Genomic DNA, 23,421 nt, shown 5'->3' with positions numbered 1-23,421 from the left:
GTCGCACAACAATTGTTGTTGCGCACAGGTTATCAACTATTCGAGATGTTGATATGATTATCGTTCTGAAGAATGGTCGAGTTGTTGAGACGGGGACTCACATGGAACTGATGTCTAAAGCTGGAGAATATGCATCTCTGGTGAATCTTCAAGTATCAGAACACAAAACCAAGCCTCGTTCTGACAATATTACCGGAGCTCCCGGAATAAGAAGCATTCAAGATTACCCTTGTAATGAAATGTCACAGCAACAGTTAAAGCCAATCACCAAAGACGAGCTGAAAACAACTGATCAAAACCTGTCACAGCAAACCACCGTGTCAACTCCAGTTTGGGAACTGATCAAACTCAATGCACCAGAGTGGCCCTGTGCCTTATTGGGCTCGTTAGGTGCAATTCTGGCTGGCATGGAAGCTCCTCTTTTCGCTCTTGCAATAACACATATTTTAACTGTATTTTACTCTCATAACGATTCTCGAATCAAGCAAGAGGTCCGACAGATGTCCTTCATATTCATTGGGGCAGCAATGGTTACTGTATTGGTATATTTGTTGCAACACTATTTCTATACCTTAATGGGAGAGCGACTCATTGCACGAGTTCGGCTGCTAATGTTCAAAGGTCTCAGTTTCATTCTATTTTACTACAACCGTTGCCTCAGTTTCTGTTTGCTGTTTTTCTTGACTATACAATTGTTTGACACCATTGCTTTCTGAATTCTCACAGCCATGCTCTCTAATGAAGTCGCCTGGTTTGACAAGGACGAGAATAGCACTGGCTCACTGGCATCTAAATTGGCAACGGACGCAACATTAGTACGCAGTGCACTAGCTGACCGTATATCGACAGTCATCCAAAACATAGCACTGGCTGTTACAGCATTCGTGATTGCTTTTGTACTAAGTTGGCGTATAGCGGCTGGGGTAGTAGCCACATTTCCTCTTCTCATTGGTGCAAACATAGCCGAGGTAAGTCTTTTAGATGATGTCTCCAGTTTCTAAATAGAACCCGTTAAGCCTTTTTGATACAAGTGTCGTGACACTTATCTGTTCATGTCTGCAGCAACTTTTTCTTAAGGGGTTTGGAGGCGACTATGTGACGGCATATTATCGAGCAACAGAAGTTGCACGTGAAGCTATCGCTAATATACGCACCGTTGCTGCCTTTGGTGCTGAAGAGCGAGTAACAGCCAAATTTGCTTCTGAATTATACAAACCAAGAAAGAGAGCTCTTCTGCGTGGCAACATATTGGGTTTTGGCTACGGTATATCGCTGTTCTTTGCATATTCATCGTATGCTATAGGACTTTGGTATGCATCTGTTCTGATCAGAAACAAGAAGTCAGAATTTGGAGATGTTATGAAATCCTTCATGGTTCTGATCATTACTGCATTGGCTGTGGCAGAAACTCTAGCACTTGCTCCTAACCTGGTTAAGGGATCACAAGTTCTTGGGTCAGTTTTTGACATTCTTCAAAGAAAATCAGCTATCGACCCCAACAGCCCCTCGTCCACAATGGTAACTGATGTGGGAGGCGACGTTGAGTTCAAGAATGTTAGTTTTAAGTACCCTACTAGGCCTGACATAACCATTTTCAATGGTTTGAACTTGAAAATATCGAAAGGAAAGAGTATGGCAATTGTAGGCCAAAGCGATTCAGGAAAGAGCACCGTGATCTCTCTGCTGCTAAGATTCTACGACCCTACATCAGGAACAATCCTGATCGATGGTCTTGATATCAAAACAGTGAACCTCAAATCACTAAGGTTGAGAATAGGCCTAGTGCAGCAAGAACCAGTACTGTTCTCCACAACTATTTATGAGAACATCAAGTATGGAAACAGCAATGCATCAGAGATCGAGATCATCAACGCTGCAAAAGCAGCAAGCGCGCATGGATTCATCAGTAGGATGCCTGAAGGATTCCATACTCAAGTTGGTGAAAAGGGAGTTCAGTTATCAGGTGGACAGAAGCAACGGGTAGCTATCGCCCGGGCGATACTCAAGGATCCATCTATTCTTCTTCTGGATGAAGCAACGAGTGCTCTCGATACTAAGTCAGAAATGCAGGTTCAAGAAGCTCTCAATAGACTCATGCAAGGAAGGACAACAGTTCTGATAGCACATAGGCTATCCACCGTGCAGGACGCCGATGCTATCACCGTGCTGCAGAACGGCCGAGCGGTCGAAAGTGGCAGCCATGAGGAGCTTATAAACAAACCTGGAAGCATATATTTTCAGTTGGTGCACCTACAATGTGATGATAAGGGTGTGCAGAACTTGGCATGACTGGGATATATCACTAGTTACTCAAAACTCAGGTGGCTTCTGCTATAGTAGTGTGTGTGCCACCCTTAAACTGTGTGTCCACAATTAATTTAAAAATTTTAAAAACTAGTTTTGTAATTTTAAATATATGATAATTGATTAAATAAAAAAAAACATTAGGAGTTTATGAGAAGTTATTGAGAAAAGATTACGAGAAGAAAAAGATAAATGGAAGTTGAAAAGAGAGAGAAATTTGAAGGTTGAGAAAAGATATAAAGACAAAATTTGGTGAAATAATTTGCAATTGATTTCTTCTTTTGAGGTTGTAAATTTAAAATTGTGAAAGTTAGAGTGTTTGAAAATAAAAATAAAAAAATAAAGATTTTAATTTAGATTGTGAAAGTTACATATGTCTGAAAATAAAAATAAACAAAGGTTTGAAGTTAGAGTGTTTGGGAAAATTTTTATTTGCAATAGCTATGTAAATAAAGTTGACAATTTAAACCTCCCTCAAATTATGTCTAATTACACAAATATTCCCTATATTTTATATAGTTACAAATACATCCTTATTTAATGATAAAGGTTTACACAAACAGCCCTCCAAGGATACACATATAATTTTATAAAATTAAACATTGCGCTGACATTCCTTACAGCGGAATGTATTTGTAATTATACATGTGGTAGGGAGTGTTTGAAATTATATACTATATTCTATACTATATATAATTGAAGACGGGTGAATTAGTATCTTAATTATTTTGATATATTAATTTTAATATTTTATTTTATTTATTTATTAATTTTCCACTCCTCCATAATCTTTCAATAGTTATGTTTTTTTTTTAATTTTGTTCAATTTTCTTGTCACTATTTTTTTTATAAACTTAATATTAAATTTAAATAATATTTATAAAAGCTGCACACAGTTAAGACGTGCCACAAATTATTAGTATATATTAATTGCAGATGCATATGATTTCAATTAAAAACACCAACTCTTTCATCTCTATGATGTTAAATGTGCCACTACTATTCCACATAGGATGAAAATGAGTAAGAAACTCATGCAGTCCATATTTCTAGTAAGGTGCATTCTAAGAAAACAAACCATGCAATTTCGTTGGAACAAATCATTCTTACTCAACAACTTTCAATTTTTGTAATGAAATATTACACGTCATATCTTTTGATCTTTTATAAAAATTAAACGAGATAACTTTCCAAATTCATCACGTAGGCTTGATAATGCCGAGTCTGTTATTATCTTCGTCCATCAAATGAAAATAAAAAAAATATAAACACCATATAAACACGAAATTTGGACAGCATATACAAGTGTGAGACATTAAACCAAAAGACTCAAAACGAGGATTCTATACAATATCAATATCAATATCTAGGAAAATCCATTTATACCCGTGTAGTTATCTATGTCGTAAAGAGATAAAAATGGACCACTGAGTGGTCTACCATATCATTACACACACTACGTCCGATAAAATACAAGACTAGGCTGTCCCAACAACGGCCCGGCCGCAGAATCTCATCAAAATATATAATAATAGTACAGAGCTGCAAATTGGAGGGTGGATAAGATAAAGAGGAATTAAAAGTAGGTAGGAAGGCTGGTCACCAAATGCACATGGGGCTTCGAATTTGAGCTCCATTCCATGTGGGTTGCATCATTATTTAAGAGAATTAGTTCTACTGAAAACTCTACCAACGCTGCAAAAGAATCTAATTTTTGTCCTTAATGTTGCTTCTTCTAATTTGAGTTCCAACCTAGTTTTCTTTTTTAATTCTTGAGTTGAAATTCGAGAACTCTAGGCTTAGATCATCGTTTCTGTATGTAATTGGTTGATTTTAGAGTTGGGTAAGTAAGTTTTAACAACCAGTCAAATTTAGTAAAACAACTTTCAGCTAAAAGTGCACCCCACCCCACCCCACCCCCTACAAGCCCAAGAAAAAGAGTAGAAAAGCTGTCGTAAAGTTGGTCTTTTTGCCAGCAAAGTACAGGCATTGCATCTCCTGGTTCCAACTTCGAGGGCCACAGCCACAGGTGAGTTCTTTAGTTTTAATTTTAGTTGTGATGCTCTGTGCTGTGAAATTCCTGTGGTGGGAGGCTTTAGTTGCTTGAATTTTGATTTGGGTTGCATCGCATTTGAGGAAAGAACTCTTTTTTTTTCCCCCCCACTTCTTGTAGTAGGAAAAAGGGAAGATTTGGCGATCTTTGAAGAGTGCTGCAAATGAGTGCAACAAGATTCATAAAGTGTGTGACTGTGGGTGATGGAGCTGTTGGGAAAACTTGCATGTTGATTTCTTATACCAGCAACACCTTTCCTACGGTCAGTTTATCCTCCAAACCAACCCCTCACCCCCTTCAAAAAGAAAGCTTTTTAACAATTTTTCTCTATTTCATTTAGAGGGTTCTCTTGAAATGATTGCCTTCTGGTACTAATTCTTGATCATTTGACTTCTTGTTGACAAATTGTTTCATTGTCCTCTTTGTTCTTGTTTTACAGTTTCTAGTTTGTTTCTTTGTAGTGGTGGTGGTTATGGTAGGATTCATTTGTTTGTTCCTTATTTCTTGTTTGGTTTAGTGTGGACGTTATCCTATACTCTATAGATGAGGCATCGATGTCTATGTAAAGAATTTACAAGTATAACGTAGTTTATGCAGTTGCACGTAGATTTTGTTTGACGAGTAAATGAGCTGGTTGGCTAACTAATTGTGGAGCTAGTTTCTTTCTTAATGTGATCTTTAATGATCAAACAGTTCTGCTTTACACTTGAATTACATAAAGTTTACATTTCTCGTAGTTATATGATTGGGAAATGAAATTTTCCGGGCTAGTTCTTCCTGGAGTTCTGGTTCTTGCATTCTTGTTTGTCTATTTAAAAGAAGAGTGTTACTGCAAAGTTGTTGTCTTGTTTGGATTTTCGCAGCATCTTCTGGTCTCCGCTACTGCATTTGGTGTACTGTATGCTGATAAAGATACTTGTCTCCAACGTCCCATCTATACCTCGAAATCTCTTGTTCGGCACTAAAGATTTTTATCCCTTGTTTGCTCTTTTTACTACAGGATTATGTTCCAACTGTTTTTGATAACTTCAGTGCAAACGTAGTTGTTGATGGGAGCACTGTCAACCTAGGATTGTGGGATACAGCGGGTAATTCTTTGGACATTTTTGTCGTTTTCTGGAGCATTTCCTATGTGCTTCAAGCATTTCTTAATTTTTCATTTTACATCATGAATCAGGTCAAGAGGATTACAATAGATTAAGACCCTTAAGCTATCGTGGAGCAGATGTTTTCCTTCTTGCATTTTCTCTCATTAGCAAGGCCAGCTATGAAAACATTGCAAAGAAGGTCAGAATTGTTGTGATGGCTCAGAATCAGCATACATGCATATCTTATTTTGCACACATTATGTATTCAGTAATCTAATGCTGCATTTTTTGCTTCCTTTTGGTTTTGTTTAGTGGATTCCGGAGTTGAGGCATTATGCTCCCGGTGTTCCAATAATTCTCGTTGGAACTAAGCTTGGTAAGATTCTCATTTCTTTCATGTTAGTATTCCATGAGTTCTGTTTTGTCTGTTCCTTGTTAGCAATTATCCATTTTATTTGGTCCATTTTGAGGAAAGCTGATTGGCTTGTCTGGTTCTCTCGTTGTGTAACTACTCTGAATTGTTTGTGACTCTGTTTAATAATGCCGAAAGTACCATATGAGTCTTTGAAAATAATGAACTTGCTATTTTTCTACTAGTAGAAACATATGGATTGGTGCCAACATGCAAATACCTCCAAAACCAAGTTTGTAAAAGTTACAAAGAGCACCAGTAAGTACCAGAGCTTTCAAAATCTTGGGAAGATTGACCTTACTTCAATCTAGATCACTTCTCTCTTATGGAACCCCTACCTTTTGTGGAAGATCTTTTTAGTACAGCATAAGTAGGAAACATGCATAAGGCTTGTTTTTCTTTCACGAGCTCAATTAGATTGAATAATTCTCTTTAATACACAGATCTTCGAGATGATAAGCAATACTTTATCGATCATCCTGGAGCCGTTCCAATTACTACAGCTCAGGTATTAAAAGCATATTTACCAACATCTAATCCCTCTCACCCTGTTCATTTCGAGCCTCGGAGATCAATCTTGCTATTACCTTTCATAGGGAGAGGAACTCAAGAAACTGATTGGAGCTCCTGTTTATGTCGAGTGCAGTTCAAAAACACAACAGGTACGCCTTTTTGTTAGTAGCATTTGTGCTTCTGGATTCAAAAAAGTAGGATGAACTTTTCATGGTAGCACATACGTTCCATGCTTCAATGCAGAATGTGAAGGCAGTGTTCGATGCAGCTATTAAGATAGTGTTGCAACCTCCAAAGCAAAAGAAGAAAAAAGGGCGCAAAGCGTGCTCCATTTTGTAAAGTAAGCAAGAAAGGGATTATTCTTAGAGGTTGGGACTCCGAATCTCAGTTAAATAGTATCTGTTAATGCGGTTGAATCCTTATAGGCCCACCATACACTGACTGTTGCACAATTGTCAGGTCCGAGGGCCACCACCAAGAAGCTTGTCCAACAATGAGATAAGCCGATGCTCCTGTAAGAGCAGCTAGTCCCTAAGTAGGTGTATTGCTGAGGCATTGTATCTTCTTTTTCTGTCTTGTTTCGCCCTCTATTCAGATGATGATACTACATCACTCATTACCCTTCTTACTAATACGCATCTAACGGTCTGCGGTATGCTTTTGAGTGTTCTGTTTGACCTTTTTTCTTTTCATCTCCCACTTGCTAAACTAGAATACAAGAATTAGAAGGCCATTTGAAGGGAAAAAAAGATTGCCGGTTTCCACAAAAGAAAACTGCTGAAAAATATCAAGTGTAGTCGAAATGGTAAACGAGTCGTCCCATCAAATTAAACCAGTCACAAGCGCAAAGTGCTAAAACTAATACTGGTTTAGTCATAGATCAACAGTTCCATTTTGATCGTTGCCATCATACAAATCCTTAAGATTTGTGATATTCATAGTGCTATAATCAGTAGTACTTTAAATATTCTGCAGAACTTGAAAGATGAATGGGAATAGATGGTGCTCATCATGAAGCAACTCCAATATAGTAGGATTGTTGTCTTTTTGTTCGAATGGAAAGAAATAGACTGCAAGAAAGCTCCAACCCATGCAAATTGAATAAATACTTCACCAAATACTATTCGGTAATCTTAAAAGAACAAATTCTTTCTGCATTCATGAATGACTATACAGTATCTTATGCACAATTAGAGGCAACGCTCCCCTTGTACCCACTAATCTCAGCTGCCTCCATAGAGGTATTAAAGAGGTACATAAATTACACGAATGAGATCCCACTGAGCTACACGCCATTGGCAATTCATTACCCAGTCACCAAATCAGGATGAACTCAAGCAATTAATTGATGGTCGTAAATCAAAGAAATACAAGAGAGAAATGTTTCAGAGGGATTGGGTTTTACATGGATAACACGATTTTCGTATACAAGTGATTCCAAAGGAGTCAGTCATTTTGCACTAACTTCATCATTCTCCCAAAGCTAACTCCACAAGAGGTGGTGGGAGAAACATCATATTTTGCCAGAAGAAGCCTCTACATGCATGTCACAACTTAATAGGCTCATATTTCTCACCCATAGCGCCTCCCTTTTGCTTCTGGAATTGAATATAACGCAAGGTGCTTGTGAAGAATGCATCTGAAGCAGGACCGCCAGTTGCACTGTCACTCTGCATCTCAGTTTTAATTAAATCTATGAGGCCCTGAATTACAGAAGCTGTTATCTGAGGATTTCCCTTCTCGAAGTAATAAAGGTACCTAAAGCATATTCAAGAGAACAGACAGAAGTATAAGAAAACACCGTCATGCAAAATTAGAAACCAAATTTAATATTTATGATGCAGATTGTAAGAGATTGATAAACTAACTTGTTAAGTATCTCAACAAAGAGCGTTACAGGTCCACTGCTACCCCTGGTAACATTTGCCATCTGCTGAGCAGCATTGGCAATCCTTAATGAACGTTTTAAGCAGAGTAGAACCCTATAATACAAGATCAGTATGTCACGCCTTGTCGGCTCAAACTGGGGAACATATGAACATGGCAGCCTATGAATGGGCTATCATCCAATGATTATTAGTAAATACGATTAGGATAAAGCAAACATCATGTTTCTTAACTCAAATAGATTATGGCAAAAATTAATTTATTATTTTAACAAAGCATGCCATACAAAGTTCACCTTTCTCCATCTTTGATGCCATCCTGATCATCAACCCAGAAAAGATGTGAACACGCATAAACTGCTCTGCACTGATCTGGCTTCTTTAAAAGTTTAGCTGAATACTGCAAACAAAAGATAACGAGGTCATGATGCAGTAGAAAGATGATTTTTGGAATTCGGTACACAGAGAAGATGATAGAGTTACCCCCGTGGCTTTATGGGTCAATGTATCTCTATTCTCAACACCAAACACATTCATTCTCTGCAGAGTCCCAATTATTAGGTGTATTGCTGTCACCTGGGCTTTAGAATCCTAGAAAGTATAGAATAAAATCCCAAAATGTTAGAGCTTAAAACACAATTACTCACTGGAATCTCTGAAAAAATATGTAAAACAAATCGTATCAGTTCAAGAACAATATTTGATATGTACCGCAATTTCTTCCTCATAGAGCACAAAAGCTTGTGTAAAAAAATCGTAAGCCACCGGTTCAAGATCACAATCATTAGCACCCTGTATGTATACATACATACATATATATAAAAATTTCAAACAAATGTAACAACATAAAGTCAATTTTGGGCATATAGCCGTAAAACCAGTGAAGTACTCTTTAATACCCATGCCAATGAATTTCCGAGGATAAGCACCCTGAGACTCTAGAATGAAAGTACTCCAGTTTTTTTTAAAAAAAATCAAGCATTGCCTGACAACAAGAACTTTGGTGGTTCTGATAGACATGATATATATCCTCAAACAAATTATTCTATCCTTCCATGTTTAATTCTCCCCGAAAATTTTCCTAGATGTTTATGAAGAATGCTGCTTTTTCCAAAATGAATTAAAAACAGATTTCTCTGCTTTAGTACAGAATGTGATTGACAAGGTTTCATGATCATCTGTTTCAAGGGTATAATATAACAGCTAAACTAAGCAGCTGATCTTTCCAAAACTTACTTGAAATTATGCACAACCCAAACAGTCTTATACAAGCATGTGGACAGATGATTTTCTTCATTTTCAGAAGGTACTTGTACTAGCATACCTAACTAATATCCTATATTCACTTTACCAGTGTTTCAACAAGGTTAAAATGTTTACCTCTGCACATTGTAAGTACAGCCTCAACGCAAGTTCAGGTGCTGGAACAACTGAAAGAGACTCGATAATCTGGAACAAATTAAAGAAATATCCTTCTGCTCAGCATCAGTGGTTGCAAAATTGAATAGACGGGCTCTAGAATATCATAAAGATAGAGTAAAGCATTGTCAATGTGTGGTTTTCACTTAAAGGTACACACTAAATAGAAATGTCAAACTTGGATGCCACACCAAAGCAATTAATTTGATGGCCTAAGCACATGGAGAAGATAGACAATCAGAAAACCAACTTTGCATTACAACTGCAATCATGGCAAAGCAAAACATTTTCTCTCTCAGGATCCTATGAAGTCATCTTGATCGTACTGTATCAGCCAAAGCAGCAAAAACCTTCAGGAATAATAACTAAATGGTGAATCTTATAACATTCTCATACAAGATATGCCCATAGCTCTTTTCAATAAACCAAAATAACTCGGATATACCCTCAGGTCAGAAATTTTAAAGTTTGAACCTTTAATACCTGATTCAGGAGCTGAAATATTTTCCTTGGGGTGGCTGGAACTTCTTCTCCAGCTACATCTCCATCTTGGCCTTGCAATCTCCTAACCAACTAAACTAGGAAAAGACATCAAATGTATGATATTTCTTCTCTTCCTTTCCACAAAACGGGGAGGGAATTTTACTGAACATATGCAATGCTAAAATTACCTGGAGTTCCCCTAATTACTTTCATGCAAAAAGATGACTATTAATAAATGACTCAAACAATACAATACCTGTGGCAACTAGACCATGAACATGCTAAAATGACTCAAGCCTCATGAGTAACCCAAGATAACATTGACCTAATCATCACTGCCCACAGAAATGATGGAGAAGAACCAAATTGAAAGGTTTGAAGCAGAAAATGATTAGTCAGGAAGCTCTTTGCCTAATAACTGAAAGCAAATTATAGATAACTAGACAAACAAGAAGGCCCTCATGCTTCAAATTTTAGCCAACCCACTTCAAAGTTGACTACTTGGATGCATCAACAGGGCACAATTGAAAATAGAAAATCAGGGTAATGCAAGTACATCATTCTACCAAGGGCATATACAGTGAAAAGCTAGTACGGTTCTGGATGTCTCGATTTTCAATAATACATTCCAGAGCTGTGACATCTTAAGGCTGATCAGCAGTTACAGAAAAGTGGTCCATATATTTAGCATGTCTTCAAATTTAATTTTGGTATCAGACAATACAAAGCATTTGTATTTGGCTTTTGCACAAACCAATTGCTACTTTGCTTGAGGCTCCACAACTGTTCAGGAAGTCTCCATTATATTTGAATAAACAAATCATATCTCAGTATTACTGCTGCTTCGCCCCTATTAACATATGGGTTATAATAATCTGAAATAAGAAAGGATAATGCATTTCCAAGCCAAGAAGACCATACCTTGAGTGCCGAAAAGACAAGAGGAGGAACTGTGAAAGGTAGGCGTTTTGGACCTCCAGCCATTATATGTTTCCACACAGTACATATTATCTGATAAGGTTGAAAGGAAATACACAAATCCAGCACAAGCACATAAGAGAACAGGAGCAGTAATGTGACAAATTTAATGAATAGCTATGCAGCATGAAACAATTCCACCATGACAGTATAAAAGCTAATAAAGCATAAATTCAGAAGTATTTATAGTGCTTTTATATTTTCTTAAGCAACGCCAGTATAGAACTAGAACTACATGAAGCCCATGTGCATTCTACATATGTGGCATATTCAGTCAATGCTATACTGGGGGCCACTTAAGGTGGACAATACAGTTTATTGTCCTCCTTCAATACTCTTCCCTTTATCCTCTTACAGTCTGCTAGCTCTCCAGCCCCTTCAGCATGCATTCTCAGTTCATTTCGCCCCCTTCCCCTCCACCTCCTTGTCTCACATTCCTAGTCACTTCTTTGATGAATGTCCAGAAGAGAGACCCTAGCACCTGGCCCTTCCCTCTAGTAGCCATATGACGGTGCAAGGAAGCAAAACTCATCATATCCTAAGATCTATGCCAAAACTTCTCTATACTGACCATGTCTCCTACATCAGTTGAACAAATACGTCAAATCATAATTTCCGAACAACGATCAGGGATGAAGTCATTTGTAAAACATGTCCGTCATACTCACCAACCAACTAAATGTATAGTTAGCATACCTGATCATGCAACAAGATGAACCTCCCACTTAAGTCATTCGAAGTACCATCATGATTCTATAGCTCAAAACCCAATCTACCGTAGATAGGACCCACAATGAAAATATATAATTCTATAGCTCAAAGCCCTACCTACGGTTTCTTGTGTATGGTAAGTAAAGGTGAAAAAGAATTAGATAAAAAAATAAATGAATCAAAAATTTCCTTAAGTAAGTTCTTCCATACATAGCATTCCCTGTCATAACACACTATGTCAACCTCAAGAGAGGAACTGGTATATATTAGTAGTCAAATTTTGTAAGCACAAGCCTCTAGCATGTGCTTGTCTGAAGTGTTAACTTTGGGGGGGGGGGGGGGGGGGGTAGAGGAACATTGAAATGTTAACTTAAGTAGCATGAAAATGAAAGGGAAAAGACACAAGAATCCAGCATATAGTAAGAGATGCATTACCTTTAGCATCTCCTCTGGGTCATCATTATACAAAATGTGCATAAGGCAAGCAACAGAATTTTGCTCCTCATTGAAATCCTCTTCATCAAGCTATCAGTTAAAACATATGACAGAAAGAAAGATACATCTATAAGCACATACTGAAAGAAACATAAAAACAACAAACAAGCTATGAAAAGAGAAAATAAAGATTTCTCTGAACCAATGGGATCCTTCACAAACAGTGCAATAGCAGAAATGTTTCTACATACATCATCTGTAGAAATCCCTTCCAGATCCTTTATGAGGCCTTTTATCAGTTCAAACAGTACCTCAACCTGCAAACCAAATTTATAACACATTAATAGCTGATAAAGACCAAAGAACCCCCACAAGAGTGAAGTGGATTATACCTTGTCAGAAGTTGAAACAAAAGTTTTGTTTTTCATAATGCTCCGGATGATAACCATTGCCATGATTTTGTTAGTTCCAGCATCAAGGTGATCCATTACGCGGGGATAATTAGAAAGTGTAAGAGCTGTGACAATATCATCGTATTTATCTAGTGGGGCACTCAGAAGAGCAACAACTTGTTTTGTGGCTTTACTATCTTCCAGCTTTGCTTTCCCAGATAATATTTTGACACATGCTCCCTGTCAAAGATCATGAACTTTGAGTTCATGTAAGCACAACTAATGCGAACATGTACGAATAAATAGTAATCTTTGTTGGTGAGACATACTAAAAAGACCTAAAATAATTTCTTAATGAACATAAGCATGCTGGAAATCCAAGAATTTGATCAAACCCAATGGCGCAGAGGCATTTACAGGTGTTGCTGTTATTAAACTGCTGAGAACATACCAGCACTTGATCCACATAATCCAGCCGATCAGGATGAACGCGGAGAGTGAAAGACAGAAGAGACACATATAAAGTAATTGCTCCGACAATAGGCATATCAACTTGTGCTTCAATAACCTGCGCAATAAAACATTTAAGTATTCTGAAATGTGATGAGATTGAATCCTGAAATCATAATACATAAAACATCCAAAGTTCTTGCCTCCCAATTAAATGAAAAATTAGGAAACAACCAAGCAGAAAGATTTTGAAATTTAAAAGCCTCAATTGCATGGTGATATAACTACATCATGTGACATGAACACACAGACATTGAAAAGAAGAATCGTGCAAATTCTATATTGGCCATGGTAGGTTAGAATTACATTAGCTAAACATATAATGAATACATATCCTCCTATTAAACCCCTGGATATTTGGGCATCTATTATATTGTATCATTTAAAAGACCCCTCAAGTAGTTACCTTACTCTCTATTATGTTAGGTATTCATTTTTATTTTCTAATGAAATTTTCTTCTTTTTCATTTATTAATACAGTCCTAAGTTTTTAAAATATGCTGTCACTTTTTCCTCAGCATATAGTACTATAATCAAATAGACTAGTAAATTCGCACATTTTTTGTATAAAGATTAAACAAGATGTATCTAAAATTAGACAACTTTTGGAAATGAAGCACAACATCAAGTGAATTTCAATTACTACTTTTGAAGTTGTGAAAATTATGCCATCATTATCATGAGTTTGAAGATTATAATATGTTTTATCATTTATGCGGTGGTGAATGTAATACATTATCGTGCAGAAAATCAGTTCAGAGTGCTCTGCATCTAGTGAATACAGGGAAGAATGGGCATAATGAAGAGAATTACGGGATATCATATTCAACCATATAGTCATAAGATAATTTTTGCTATCATTTAACGGTATAACATTATTGAAGTTTTCCCTAACATTTACTAGAATATTGCCTCTTCCCACTACATATTACCAAGTTACCAACACCTGATGAGGTATCGCTGAAAACCTAATGCAATGCATAAGTGAAAATGACAACCAACAGTTGATATTTTATGTAGTTCAGAATACCAGTTAAGTTTTACATTCTACCATCTGAAATGCTCCGCACCCCAGCTATTTGTTTCCTAGAAAAGGGATTGTGGAATCAAGGTATTAATCCATCTATGCAAAGTGCATATCTAAAAGCTGGTACATTTAGTAAAATAGGCAGAAAAGGTAAAACCAGGCACCTGATACTCCCATAAAATGTTGTTCTTTCGAAGTCATTTTATCTGCTATTCTGTAACTTAAGTAATAAGCCATATCGATTATAAATATTCTCCAAAAGTTACAGGTGAATACACAACAAAACACATGTTGTATCAGTATAAAATCCACAACCATTGACAGGCAGACAATGTTTTACCAAAATTCAGTTTGCCAAAACTATATTAGTTCATGAATATGTTACCTTTCCAATTGCATTGCTCAGCTTGGAAAATGCTTCAACTTGTAAAAATTCTGGTAACAACTATATGGGGGAAAATAGTCAAAACAATGTCAAGCAGTCAATGTATGAAATGCTTAGGATTTGTCGGGGAGTATGTAAATGACTCACTTCTGGACTTGAAGCAGCATAGTTAGACAACCTCTCCATGAGTTGCGACAACACTGTTTTCAGGTCAACTGTAGGCTGAAAATCAAAGTACAGCAACACCAAGAAATTATTCACTAATCACAAGATACAACTTTTTTACTTCACCAAACAAATTAATTATCTATTTTACCGTATTCTTCAAATTGATAGTGCAAAGAAATCTGCATTAAGAAACTATTACGCCATGCATGTAATACTATTACTTGTCAATAAGATTATGATTTTGGAAAATTTTTGCACTAAAACAAAGCCATTTCATTCAGTCATTATATCCTATACCATGTCCAGAGAACTCACAGTTACAAATCTCATTACAAAATTTGGATGGAAAGAGATCCCAAATAAACTAATAAAGTACCTTAAGAAAATGTGTATTTCACAGACAGATTGTTATTGCACAGTAACTGGGAAGTCATGTTGAAGAAAATCCATGCATCACAATAGAAAGACCATTTTTTACCAATACCCATCATGACATTCAGAAATAAAGGAAGCAAGGAATATAGTTTACTAGGAAGCGACGTTTATTGCAAAATTCGACACTCACTTGAAGTTGAGGGCAAGCACCCAATAATGTCTCAAGGGTCTGCAAGTGGTACTCATCTGGAAAGACCTGAATTATGCAGTCCATCAAATAATATTGCGCAAGTTCATCCTTACAATTGACAATCTGTCAAATATTTTGAATCCACGTCTTAGAAGAAAGCATATCACATGTCTTAAGATCTTCAAAATGTAGGGCGGATCAAATCTATGACTAACCTGCTCCAAGACTCTAGGAAGAACAGCATCTCTGTATATTTCAAGGTCAACACCCTCAATCTGACTGAGGACATGTAAATTTTTTCCCACCTGAAACAATAGAGAGATGGATGACTAACCCCCTCACAGAAGCTAAAAGGACTAAGATACGATTAGGATAAGCTAAATGATTGGCGGCATTGGCATTACAAGATCACGCAGTTCGCTCCGTTCTTTTTCGAGTTTCTCTTTCTCCCTGACAGGTCCCTGCAGACCAGAAATCCGGAAAGAAGGCCTCAACTCAGGATCACCAAAGCAAATATGTGCATCATAAGCATTATCACTCCTGCATGCCCAAAATATGCCCTCATGATTTATTTCAACTTTGTGGCATGCAAGTTTCCGATACCATTTATGTCAAATGTAAGAGCAGAATAAGAATTCTGTGAGGTTTACACAGACCTGGTGCTGCATCCGGACCCATAGTTTATTCATCTCTGTGAAATTCTGCAGCACAAATTCTACAGCATCCATGACAGTGTCGCCTTCACTATAAGCAGAGCCATTGTTTCACATATTAAAGAAAGACATAAATCAGAATAAGTTGCCAGCAAAACCAAAATTAATTAAGAAAGAAGTTTAACCAGCTAAGTTATCACATTAAAAACTAATAGCTGAGTACAAAATTATTTCAACTCGTATAGCAGATTCTGTGGAATATTTAATCCAGCATAGTTTATGGACAAACTTGCATGTAAACCTGCAAGCTTGTATTAGAGTTTAGATGACAGTTATAAGAGTATTTGGGAATTTTTAGCACTTTACACTGAGAAGTAGTAGTTTGAAGTTAGCAACATGACACTGTTACGTAACTGTATATGTGCTTAGGGGAATTGCTATTTTAGAAAATGGAACATTACTAGGAGATATATGAAAATGGACTTGAGGTAAAACTTCAATCGGGAAATGGTTAAGCGATGATATGGAGATTTGTTATGTGATAGAAATATTTGTTATGTGTCCAAGATAAAGGGGTAAGTGGGCGCCTCTCTATGTGACTGATGAACACAGCCAGACTCTTACAAATAACGTTACTTTAAATGATTAATAGCATAATAGAATAAAAGGGAGGAGGATATTGGCCTACCCTTCATACTCTGAACCAATATCTGGTAACTTATCTCGACTAACTTGAGCAAGATAACTCCTCAAAAACAGCCCACGTATGGGGTTCTGGACAGCTCGACACATTTCGACAAGATCTTTGAGAACATCCTTAGCAGGAGCCTCCTTTGACTTTATATAGACAGATCCAACTGTGCACAGAAGATACCTAGAATATTGACAAAGCAAAATTAATATGCACCAAGTGAGCCTCTAATATTTGGTATTTGGTAACGACACGAACTTAACACCAAAAGAAACGACCATGCAATATGGAAAAAGAACCATTACACAGTTAATTATACAATCAAATTCAGAAAATATGATTGTAGTAAAAACATGTTTATTGCCTTTCGGAGAAATCATGCGTAAATATAATTTCTTTCAGCGTTCTAAAATCCAACAAAGTTGCAGTATTCTCAAGACAATACTTAACAATAGGAGCACAGCAAAGTGAAATAGCAGGAATACCTGTTTCTTCAGATCCCAACTTTAGACCTTAATTTCATACCTCCAAAAATTAACACTAAAGTTCCCTTTTCATAACAAGGCCTACAAGACCACTCTACATGTTACATGGTGGAAAACCATTTAAAGCAAAAGATTAAAATGAACTCATTGCTGAAAAGCAATTTTTAATTAGAACTAGGTGGATGGTCAAAATCATATTTTGTGCCTTCTCAATGTATTACTCAAAGCAGACAACTCTTTGGTAGCATCGAACTGTTAAAAATTGTTTCCAGCTATTACTTATACCGTGTCTCTAATAAAAAGCCAGAAGGAATCGTTCCATCATATTGCCACGATTCCATGTAAAAGTCCTTAAGCTATGCAGTACAACACGAATGTGGTATGATTAACTATGGGAATAAAGGCTCAAAAAACAAAAAGTGAACTGAACTAATTTATGTACAGCTGAATTCCACAAATCTTACAATCTAGGCAAGACGTTTCCAGCATGCTGAACAAGTTCATATAGGTCAACAATTGAACAACCATGCCGATCTTCATCCTTGAAAAACATTTCCAACCTCCTTAGTTCATCAAACGCACGCATATCTAACATAAAAAGCCATAATCAACGGAAATTATCAACACGAACTCATCCTTCATAAATAACAGTTAATATGTATCAACCAATAACTCTAAAATGGATCCGAGAACTTTACAGAGCTCATAATATTTGTGAGGCGAGAGTTTCGAAGTTCGTAGCTCGGACAGCAATTGCGCGGAGTATTTGAGCGCTTCTCGGAGATTATTCGAGTCCTGAAGTTTCCAAATAAAACAGAAATGCAGGTTCAGCTGGCTTCATTTTCAGAAATTAGGTCTGTGATCTCTTTTCGATTTGATTGGTAATAGAAATTGTTGAAGTAAAGAGAAGCGGATCGGAATATACCACAGCGCGATGCAAGTAGAAGGCGTTATGTTGAATCCCGGCGATGCCTTCTGCTAGCCATTTCTCCTCATCTTCGATTCCGTTTGATATCATCATTTTCCCTTCTTTCTCTCTGTCTCTCTCTCCTCCCAACTCCACAGCTTTTACATCACTTTTTGTCAGGGTTATATTTATTCCTTTGTTGTATAAGTTATTCAGTATTAGCAACACTCATTGGAATTGATAGATATCAATTTTGACTAAAAACTACACTGTCCTCTTTAAATAAATTACATTTTATACTCAAATTTCTTATTTAGATTTCTGTTATCCCAAATGTAAAGGATTTAATGCCTATATTAAAAAGAAACAATTTAACCCCCATATTAATTAAAATTATGAGTGATAAAAAAAATTTAAAATCGCCCGAACCAAATTGAATCAAACCTTTTTTTATGATTTATTTTCCAAATCGTAATTTTAAATTTAGAGTAAAAAATCGAAATGCTATTAATTTGGTTTTAAGTTATAACATAAAAAATCACCAAAAATCAAACCAGGTCGCCAAATATATAATTACTTTTTAAACTATATATATAATAATTCAATAAATTAATTAATGTTTTAGAACAATTTCATGTTCCCAAAGTTCATATATTATCATAAATGTGGCTTTACGACTCAATTTCTTTTAAGCATGGAATTTGTTCAAAAATGTGGCCAATTTCTTTTAAGCATGGAATTTGTTCAAAAATGTGGCTTTGGGACTATATAACCACGTCGCTAGAACATGGCAAGTCAAATGTAGACAGAAAACCACATTTGTGACTTGTTCTAGCGACGTGGTTATATAATTACTTGTTCGAAAACATCATAAGGTATTATCTTCATTTGACTTCATACGAGATTTATGGATTTATGTTTGAAAGATACTTTATTAGGGAGAGGATGTTTTAATACTTATAAACCACTCAAACTACAATTATCTTGTTGCGATCAATTCACTTAGTTGTTCAAATGTACTGTGTAACGACCAAAGACCTAAATATGAACAGATGAACCCCCGGTTCATGAATTAAGTGTATCTCTACTTCTATTTACAACTATTAATAGAACTCCCATGCAGTGACTTCAGAAGTACAGACGGCGCCAATGCATAGGGTTTAAAAATGAACGCATCATCACAATAATTCCGCTTTGAGAAGATTTTTTAAATCATACCCCTACAAATGCATCACCTGCAGAAAAAAGCTGCCATTCACAATGAAACCAATAAACAGGTATATATTACTCAGATAAGTAGTTTTAAGCTCTCATCGGTACAAAGAAAGCAACTCATAGGTACAAATAACCAGTACACGGCCAATGTGAAACACCTACATCTGCCTAAGGACATACCACTACAAAAATCCTCAGGCAGCAGCAACATCACTGCACTATATTTACATCAGTACAAACTCAAAAGGGTACAGTGAAAGGCAACGCATAGACATCAACATCTTGCAAGTATTGTGCATGGGGCCATATTGCTGAGCTGCTAGAACATGGCAAGCTATCATTTCCAGCTTTCTGTCTTTTCTCAGCCCGTTGACCTTCATTTTTCCCCAGGAAGAGCCAATCTTGCTCATCATCCGAATTAAGGGATGAATCCAGCCACTTTGGCGGAATCCAATTCTCTATTAGATTTTTATACTGTAACTCCATTCTCTGCATTGGAGTCATAACTGTATTGCTAGCAGATGGAATTCCTGTTTTCACCGCAGTAACAGGGTTTATCTGCCCAGAAGTTGAACATATCTGCTCCCTGTCAGTTCTTCGAGACAAACCTTGCGCGATATTGCTGGTCTCCTGCAATGTGCAGCAAACATTTCCTCTGTTGTATTTGAGACTAATATCATCTTTATTTTGGGAAGGGAAGGGTGTGCTTCCAGATGTAGAGCATATCCGATCTGTATCACCAGATTCATTTGGCTTCTTTACAGGCAGTCGTATACGATAATTTTACCTGTTTCCAAAGACAATTATGAAACAAATTTCACGGAAAGAACACTTATAAGATAAGAGGCAGCCGGGGGAAAACAATCTTACTGTGACCGCGGGCAACATCTGCAGGAGAGGACTGCCTCTTCCTCTTGTTGCTATTTTCTGTACTGTCAGAGGAAGTGCTGGGAGCACACAAACAGACAGGCTGTCCATGCTCCTCAGTCAGACTGCTTCGTTCTAACTGCTCCGGTTCAGCTTGACTTCCCCTATACAGAAGTTCAACTTTTGCGTCTGGCCAAATCTTTTTGCCAATGTGACCCTGGACAATACCAGATTTGTCGAGGTTCTGGTGCGTCTTGTCTTTCTTCTCTTTCTTCTTCTCTTTCTTCTCCTTTTTATCTTTCTTCTCCCTTTTCTTATCCTTCTTCCTTTCTTCCTTGGATTTCTCCCTTTCCTTTTGGAGCTTTAGAGCACCAAAATAACAATTTTAGAATTGATGCCAGGGAAGGGCAAATGAGACATAGCCCAGACATGAACAGAGACCTCAGCATGATTTCACTTCATATTGTAATGAATACAATACCAAAAGTATCACTAAGATAATCATGCACCTCAAGCGACATTGCCACCAAATCTAAGACGAGCAATGGCCTCTATGCACATGTCACCAAAAAGCAATCTCCATGCGATCACAAGGATCTTATGAACTATGTTCATATTTCTTTAAACAAAAATGAAAATATTGAACATTACCAAATTCCTCTACAAATCAGGGAGAAAGAAATAATATTTCACATGAAATCTGAAGATTTGCATGTGCATATACAAAGTTGTGAAAATGTGATAACCATATTCCCTTAAATTTTTTGCGAAAAATAAAAATTCACTTAGAATGGCAGTTGCAAAGTATGAGAAATTAAGTTGATAGAATAAATTGACGTATCAAAAAAAAGAATGTAACATTTACTAGTCTTCAAACATGTGATAATGAATGCTTGACAAGGGCAAATGTTCAAGAGATGGGCAGTGAATATAGTGGTGGTGTGTTCAGAAACAGGACAGAAAAGTTGTAAGAATGAGAAAATCTAGGGTAAAATTCATTTTCGTTCACAACATTTGTGTTCAATATCAAAATAATCCTTGTCTTTTCAATTCACTTCAAATTAGTCCCTTTCACATGTGAATTTCCCATATCACCCTTGCAATTCCATCCCTTACATATAAAATTTAAAAAATATAACCATTTTTTATTTGAAGTATTCGGGCAATCATTCAAATAATAAATTAATCGATGACATATAAACCTAACTTCAAGAATATAAAAACTTATTGCAATTTTCAAATTTAAAAAAAAAAAGAAAATAAAACACTTGAAGAAAGTTGGAGAAAAAAGTTGAAAAAAATCAATAAAGTAAAACTCTTTTAACAAAAAAATCTTTTGAAATAATACACATTCTTGAACATTTAACTAACATCATTTTGTTATTTATGTTCTAATCCTCAACATTCTACCACATTCACCTCAAAACTGAACACAGCCAGCATCCCCATACTCTTGAACTTTTCAGGAACATCAACGACCACATCGACTTCCTTTTGGTAAACATAATGCCCATTAATCCAACCAAAACCCTTGAGCACCGAAAGCAACCGAAAGCAAAACCATCAAAGCTTACAAGGAAGATGCGAATTAATGCTTACACCCAAAAGGAAGCTGGGCTGACAATTCTTCCAAATGATCACATGAACATGTCATGTCACTAACACCATAGATATTTCTGTGGGCCAGTTCTTCACTACGTACCATGAACATTCAATTGAGACAATCATCTAGCATTCTCAAAAGTGCAATGCGCTCACATGATCAAGCCTTGTGTAGATCTAAGGACTAAAACCCAAGTTCACCGTTGAAAATAATATAACCACAAGGCTTCTTTCCACTAGTGGAAGTTTTACTGAGAAAATCTAGATTCTTTAGTGCTAAAAACACATATAGAACAACTACTTGGCCCAATTCACATATCCCAAGTACAGATCACTCACTAGCTTCCTACTCCAATTGACCAAGTCTCTCCCACAAACAGAAACTCCAAACTTAGTTATGCTTACAAGTTTGGTAAATCATCCATATCTTTATCTACAACCCACAAATGTAATTTCTTATGACCCGATGCTCCTCCAATATACCCATCAATCAAGAACCTCCTCAACAGGATTTCTTCCTCCCAATTTGTCATCCAATTCTTGGATCAATATAGTTGTTCCAGGATGACTACATGCTGCACTGAAGTATCTAGGTTTTCTTTTTCAAACTTCCATTTAAGTTCCCTCTTTGCTTTCAGTAATCAGCTTACAACTCCAACTGGATGTGCTTGAAAACTCCACACCAAAAGACATTAGTACAAAAAAAAATATTTAAATTGATTTAGGTTTACTTTTCAAATCATATAACAAAACATCAGAATTGATCGACGAAGCACATAGCATACAAATAACTGGCTATGGAACTCCCTTAAACCCCAGATACGATTCCATGACACCAAGAAATCCCAGAAACCATTATATAGAAATTAAACGAGTAAATCACATTAAGAAAACCCCTGATTCCAATAAGCGGTCCAGTATCGTTTTCTTTGAAATTTACATGTCGCATCTACATACAAAGAATTCCACCACAGGCCCATTAATTTACAGCGATCAGGACTCATGATCATGTATAAATCAATTGAGGTGCTCTGTTCAACAAACCTTAATCGATTCGATCAAGGCCTCTTCACTGGCTCGGCTCAGCGTATACCCAGGTGGTGGGGAGGAGCACCGAGACTTCAAGATCGAACCGAAGATTTTTCCCAAAAAAATTGTAATAAAAATCCAGTAATCACCGAACAATACTAAATTTTTCGGCTTAAGTTGACAAAAATCTTGCGATTTAATAGATCTAGATGAACAAGAGACGGAAAGCTTTAGCGCTAGGGTTAGGGTTTAGGCGACGCAGAAAGAAAAAATCGATGCCCTTAAACGCTAACAGCAATCTCACAATAATAAGGGCTGCGCGTTGTATATATAGGCGAAGTAGTGACCGACCTGGACGCGGTCTGCTTTTACAGTTTTGTCCTTTGCTTTATCTAGATTTCCTGTTGTGCCCTTACAGCGTGAGGAGCGGGATAAGATGCGCGGCAAAAGATAGAGGCGTAGAGCCCAATGAAAATCTTTTGAGCATTAATGCCCCCATTTACTTAGCTGAATCAGATTTGACCCGATACGCGACCCTTATTTGATTGGATATCCGATCCAATTTAAAGGAAATTTGCAATAATTTTTATTTTTATTATAAATATAAATTGTAAAATATATGTATATACATATAGAGATGTAT

At 36.7% G+C, this 23,421-nt stretch overlaps 4 protein-coding genes across 6 annotated transcripts in view; 2 read left to right on the top strand and 2 right to left on the bottom strand.

The window, feature by feature from the left end:
• The window catches only part of LOC105165994 (ABC transporter B family member 13), a 5,565-nt gene extending 3,150 nt beyond the window's left edge, over window positions 1-2,415 (top strand). The window contains 3 exon segments of the mRNA XM_011085164.2: window positions 1-621; window positions 727-968; window positions 1,063-2,415. The exon segment at window positions 1-621 is cut by the window's left edge and continues 14 nt beyond it. Coding sequence (XP_011083466.2) covers window positions 1-621; window positions 727-968; window positions 1,063-2,289 — 2,090 coding nt within the window. The 3' untranslated portion in view covers window positions 2,290-2,415.
• LOC105165993 (rac-like GTP-binding protein RAC1) lies at window positions 3,911-7,062 on the top strand. 2 transcript variants are annotated; one of them, XM_011085163.2, is made up of 9 exons: window positions 3,911-4,333; window positions 4,481-4,619; window positions 5,358-5,445; window positions 5,535-5,644; window positions 5,758-5,821; window positions 6,301-6,365; window positions 6,454-6,519; window positions 6,614-6,738; window positions 6,830-7,062. In XM_011085163.2, the coding sequence occupies exons 2-8, from the start codon at window positions 4,521-4,523 to the stop codon at window positions 6,707-6,709; spliced, it is 588 nt and encodes a 195-aa protein (XP_011083465.1). In that variant the 5' UTR covers window positions 3,911-4,333; window positions 4,481-4,520; the 3' UTR covers window positions 6,710-6,738; window positions 6,830-7,062. The 2 variants fall into 2 exon arrangements, with proteins under 2 accessions (XP_011083465.1, XP_011083464.1); XM_011085162.2 differs by having other exon boundaries at window positions 3,914-4,333; window positions 4,478-4,619.
• On the bottom strand, window positions 7,468-18,263 carry LOC105165992 (vacuolar protein sorting-associated protein 35B-like). Of its 2 annotated transcripts, none has more exons than XM_011085160.2 (22): window positions 18,084-18,263; window positions 17,857-17,953; window positions 17,623-17,746; window positions 16,671-16,856; window positions 15,986-16,073; window positions 15,734-15,790; window positions 15,545-15,634; window positions 15,330-15,452; window positions 14,744-14,818; window positions 14,597-14,656; window positions 13,126-13,242; window positions 12,675-12,914; window positions 12,534-12,599; window positions 12,283-12,372; window positions 11,080-11,169; window positions 10,159-10,248; window positions 9,637-9,705; window positions 8,968-9,048; window positions 8,740-8,847; window positions 8,553-8,656; window positions 8,239-8,352; window positions 7,468-8,128 (listed from the first exon to the last, which is right to left on the bottom strand). In XM_011085160.2, the coding sequence occupies exons 1-22, from the start codon at window positions 18,177-18,179 to the stop codon at window positions 7,918-7,920; spliced, it is 2,376 nt and encodes a 791-aa protein (XP_011083462.1). In that variant the 5' UTR covers window positions 18,180-18,263; the 3' UTR covers window positions 7,468-7,917. The 2 variants fall into 2 exon arrangements, with proteins under 2 accessions (XP_011083462.1, XP_011083463.1); XM_011085161.2 differs by having other exon boundaries at window positions 15,330-15,395.
• On the bottom strand, window positions 19,327-23,027 carry LOC110012291 (the record flags this gene model as incomplete). Its single annotated transcript, XM_020695252.1, has 3 exons — window positions 19,327-20,060; window positions 20,119-20,508; window positions 22,794-23,027. Coding segments are annotated over 3 exons (1,164 nt in total), but the record flags the coding sequence as incomplete, so codon positions are not given.

The sequence above is a fragment of the Sesamum indicum genome, linkage group LG7 (assembly GCF_000512975.1).
Source record: "Sesamum indicum cultivar Zhongzhi No. 13 linkage group LG7, S_indicum_v1.0, whole genome shotgun sequence".
Taxonomy (NCBI): domain Eukaryota; kingdom Viridiplantae; phylum Streptophyta; class Magnoliopsida; order Lamiales; family Pedaliaceae; genus Sesamum; species Sesamum indicum.
Note: the sequence above shows the minus strand (reverse complement) of the source record. Positions and strands in the feature narration are given on the sequence as shown.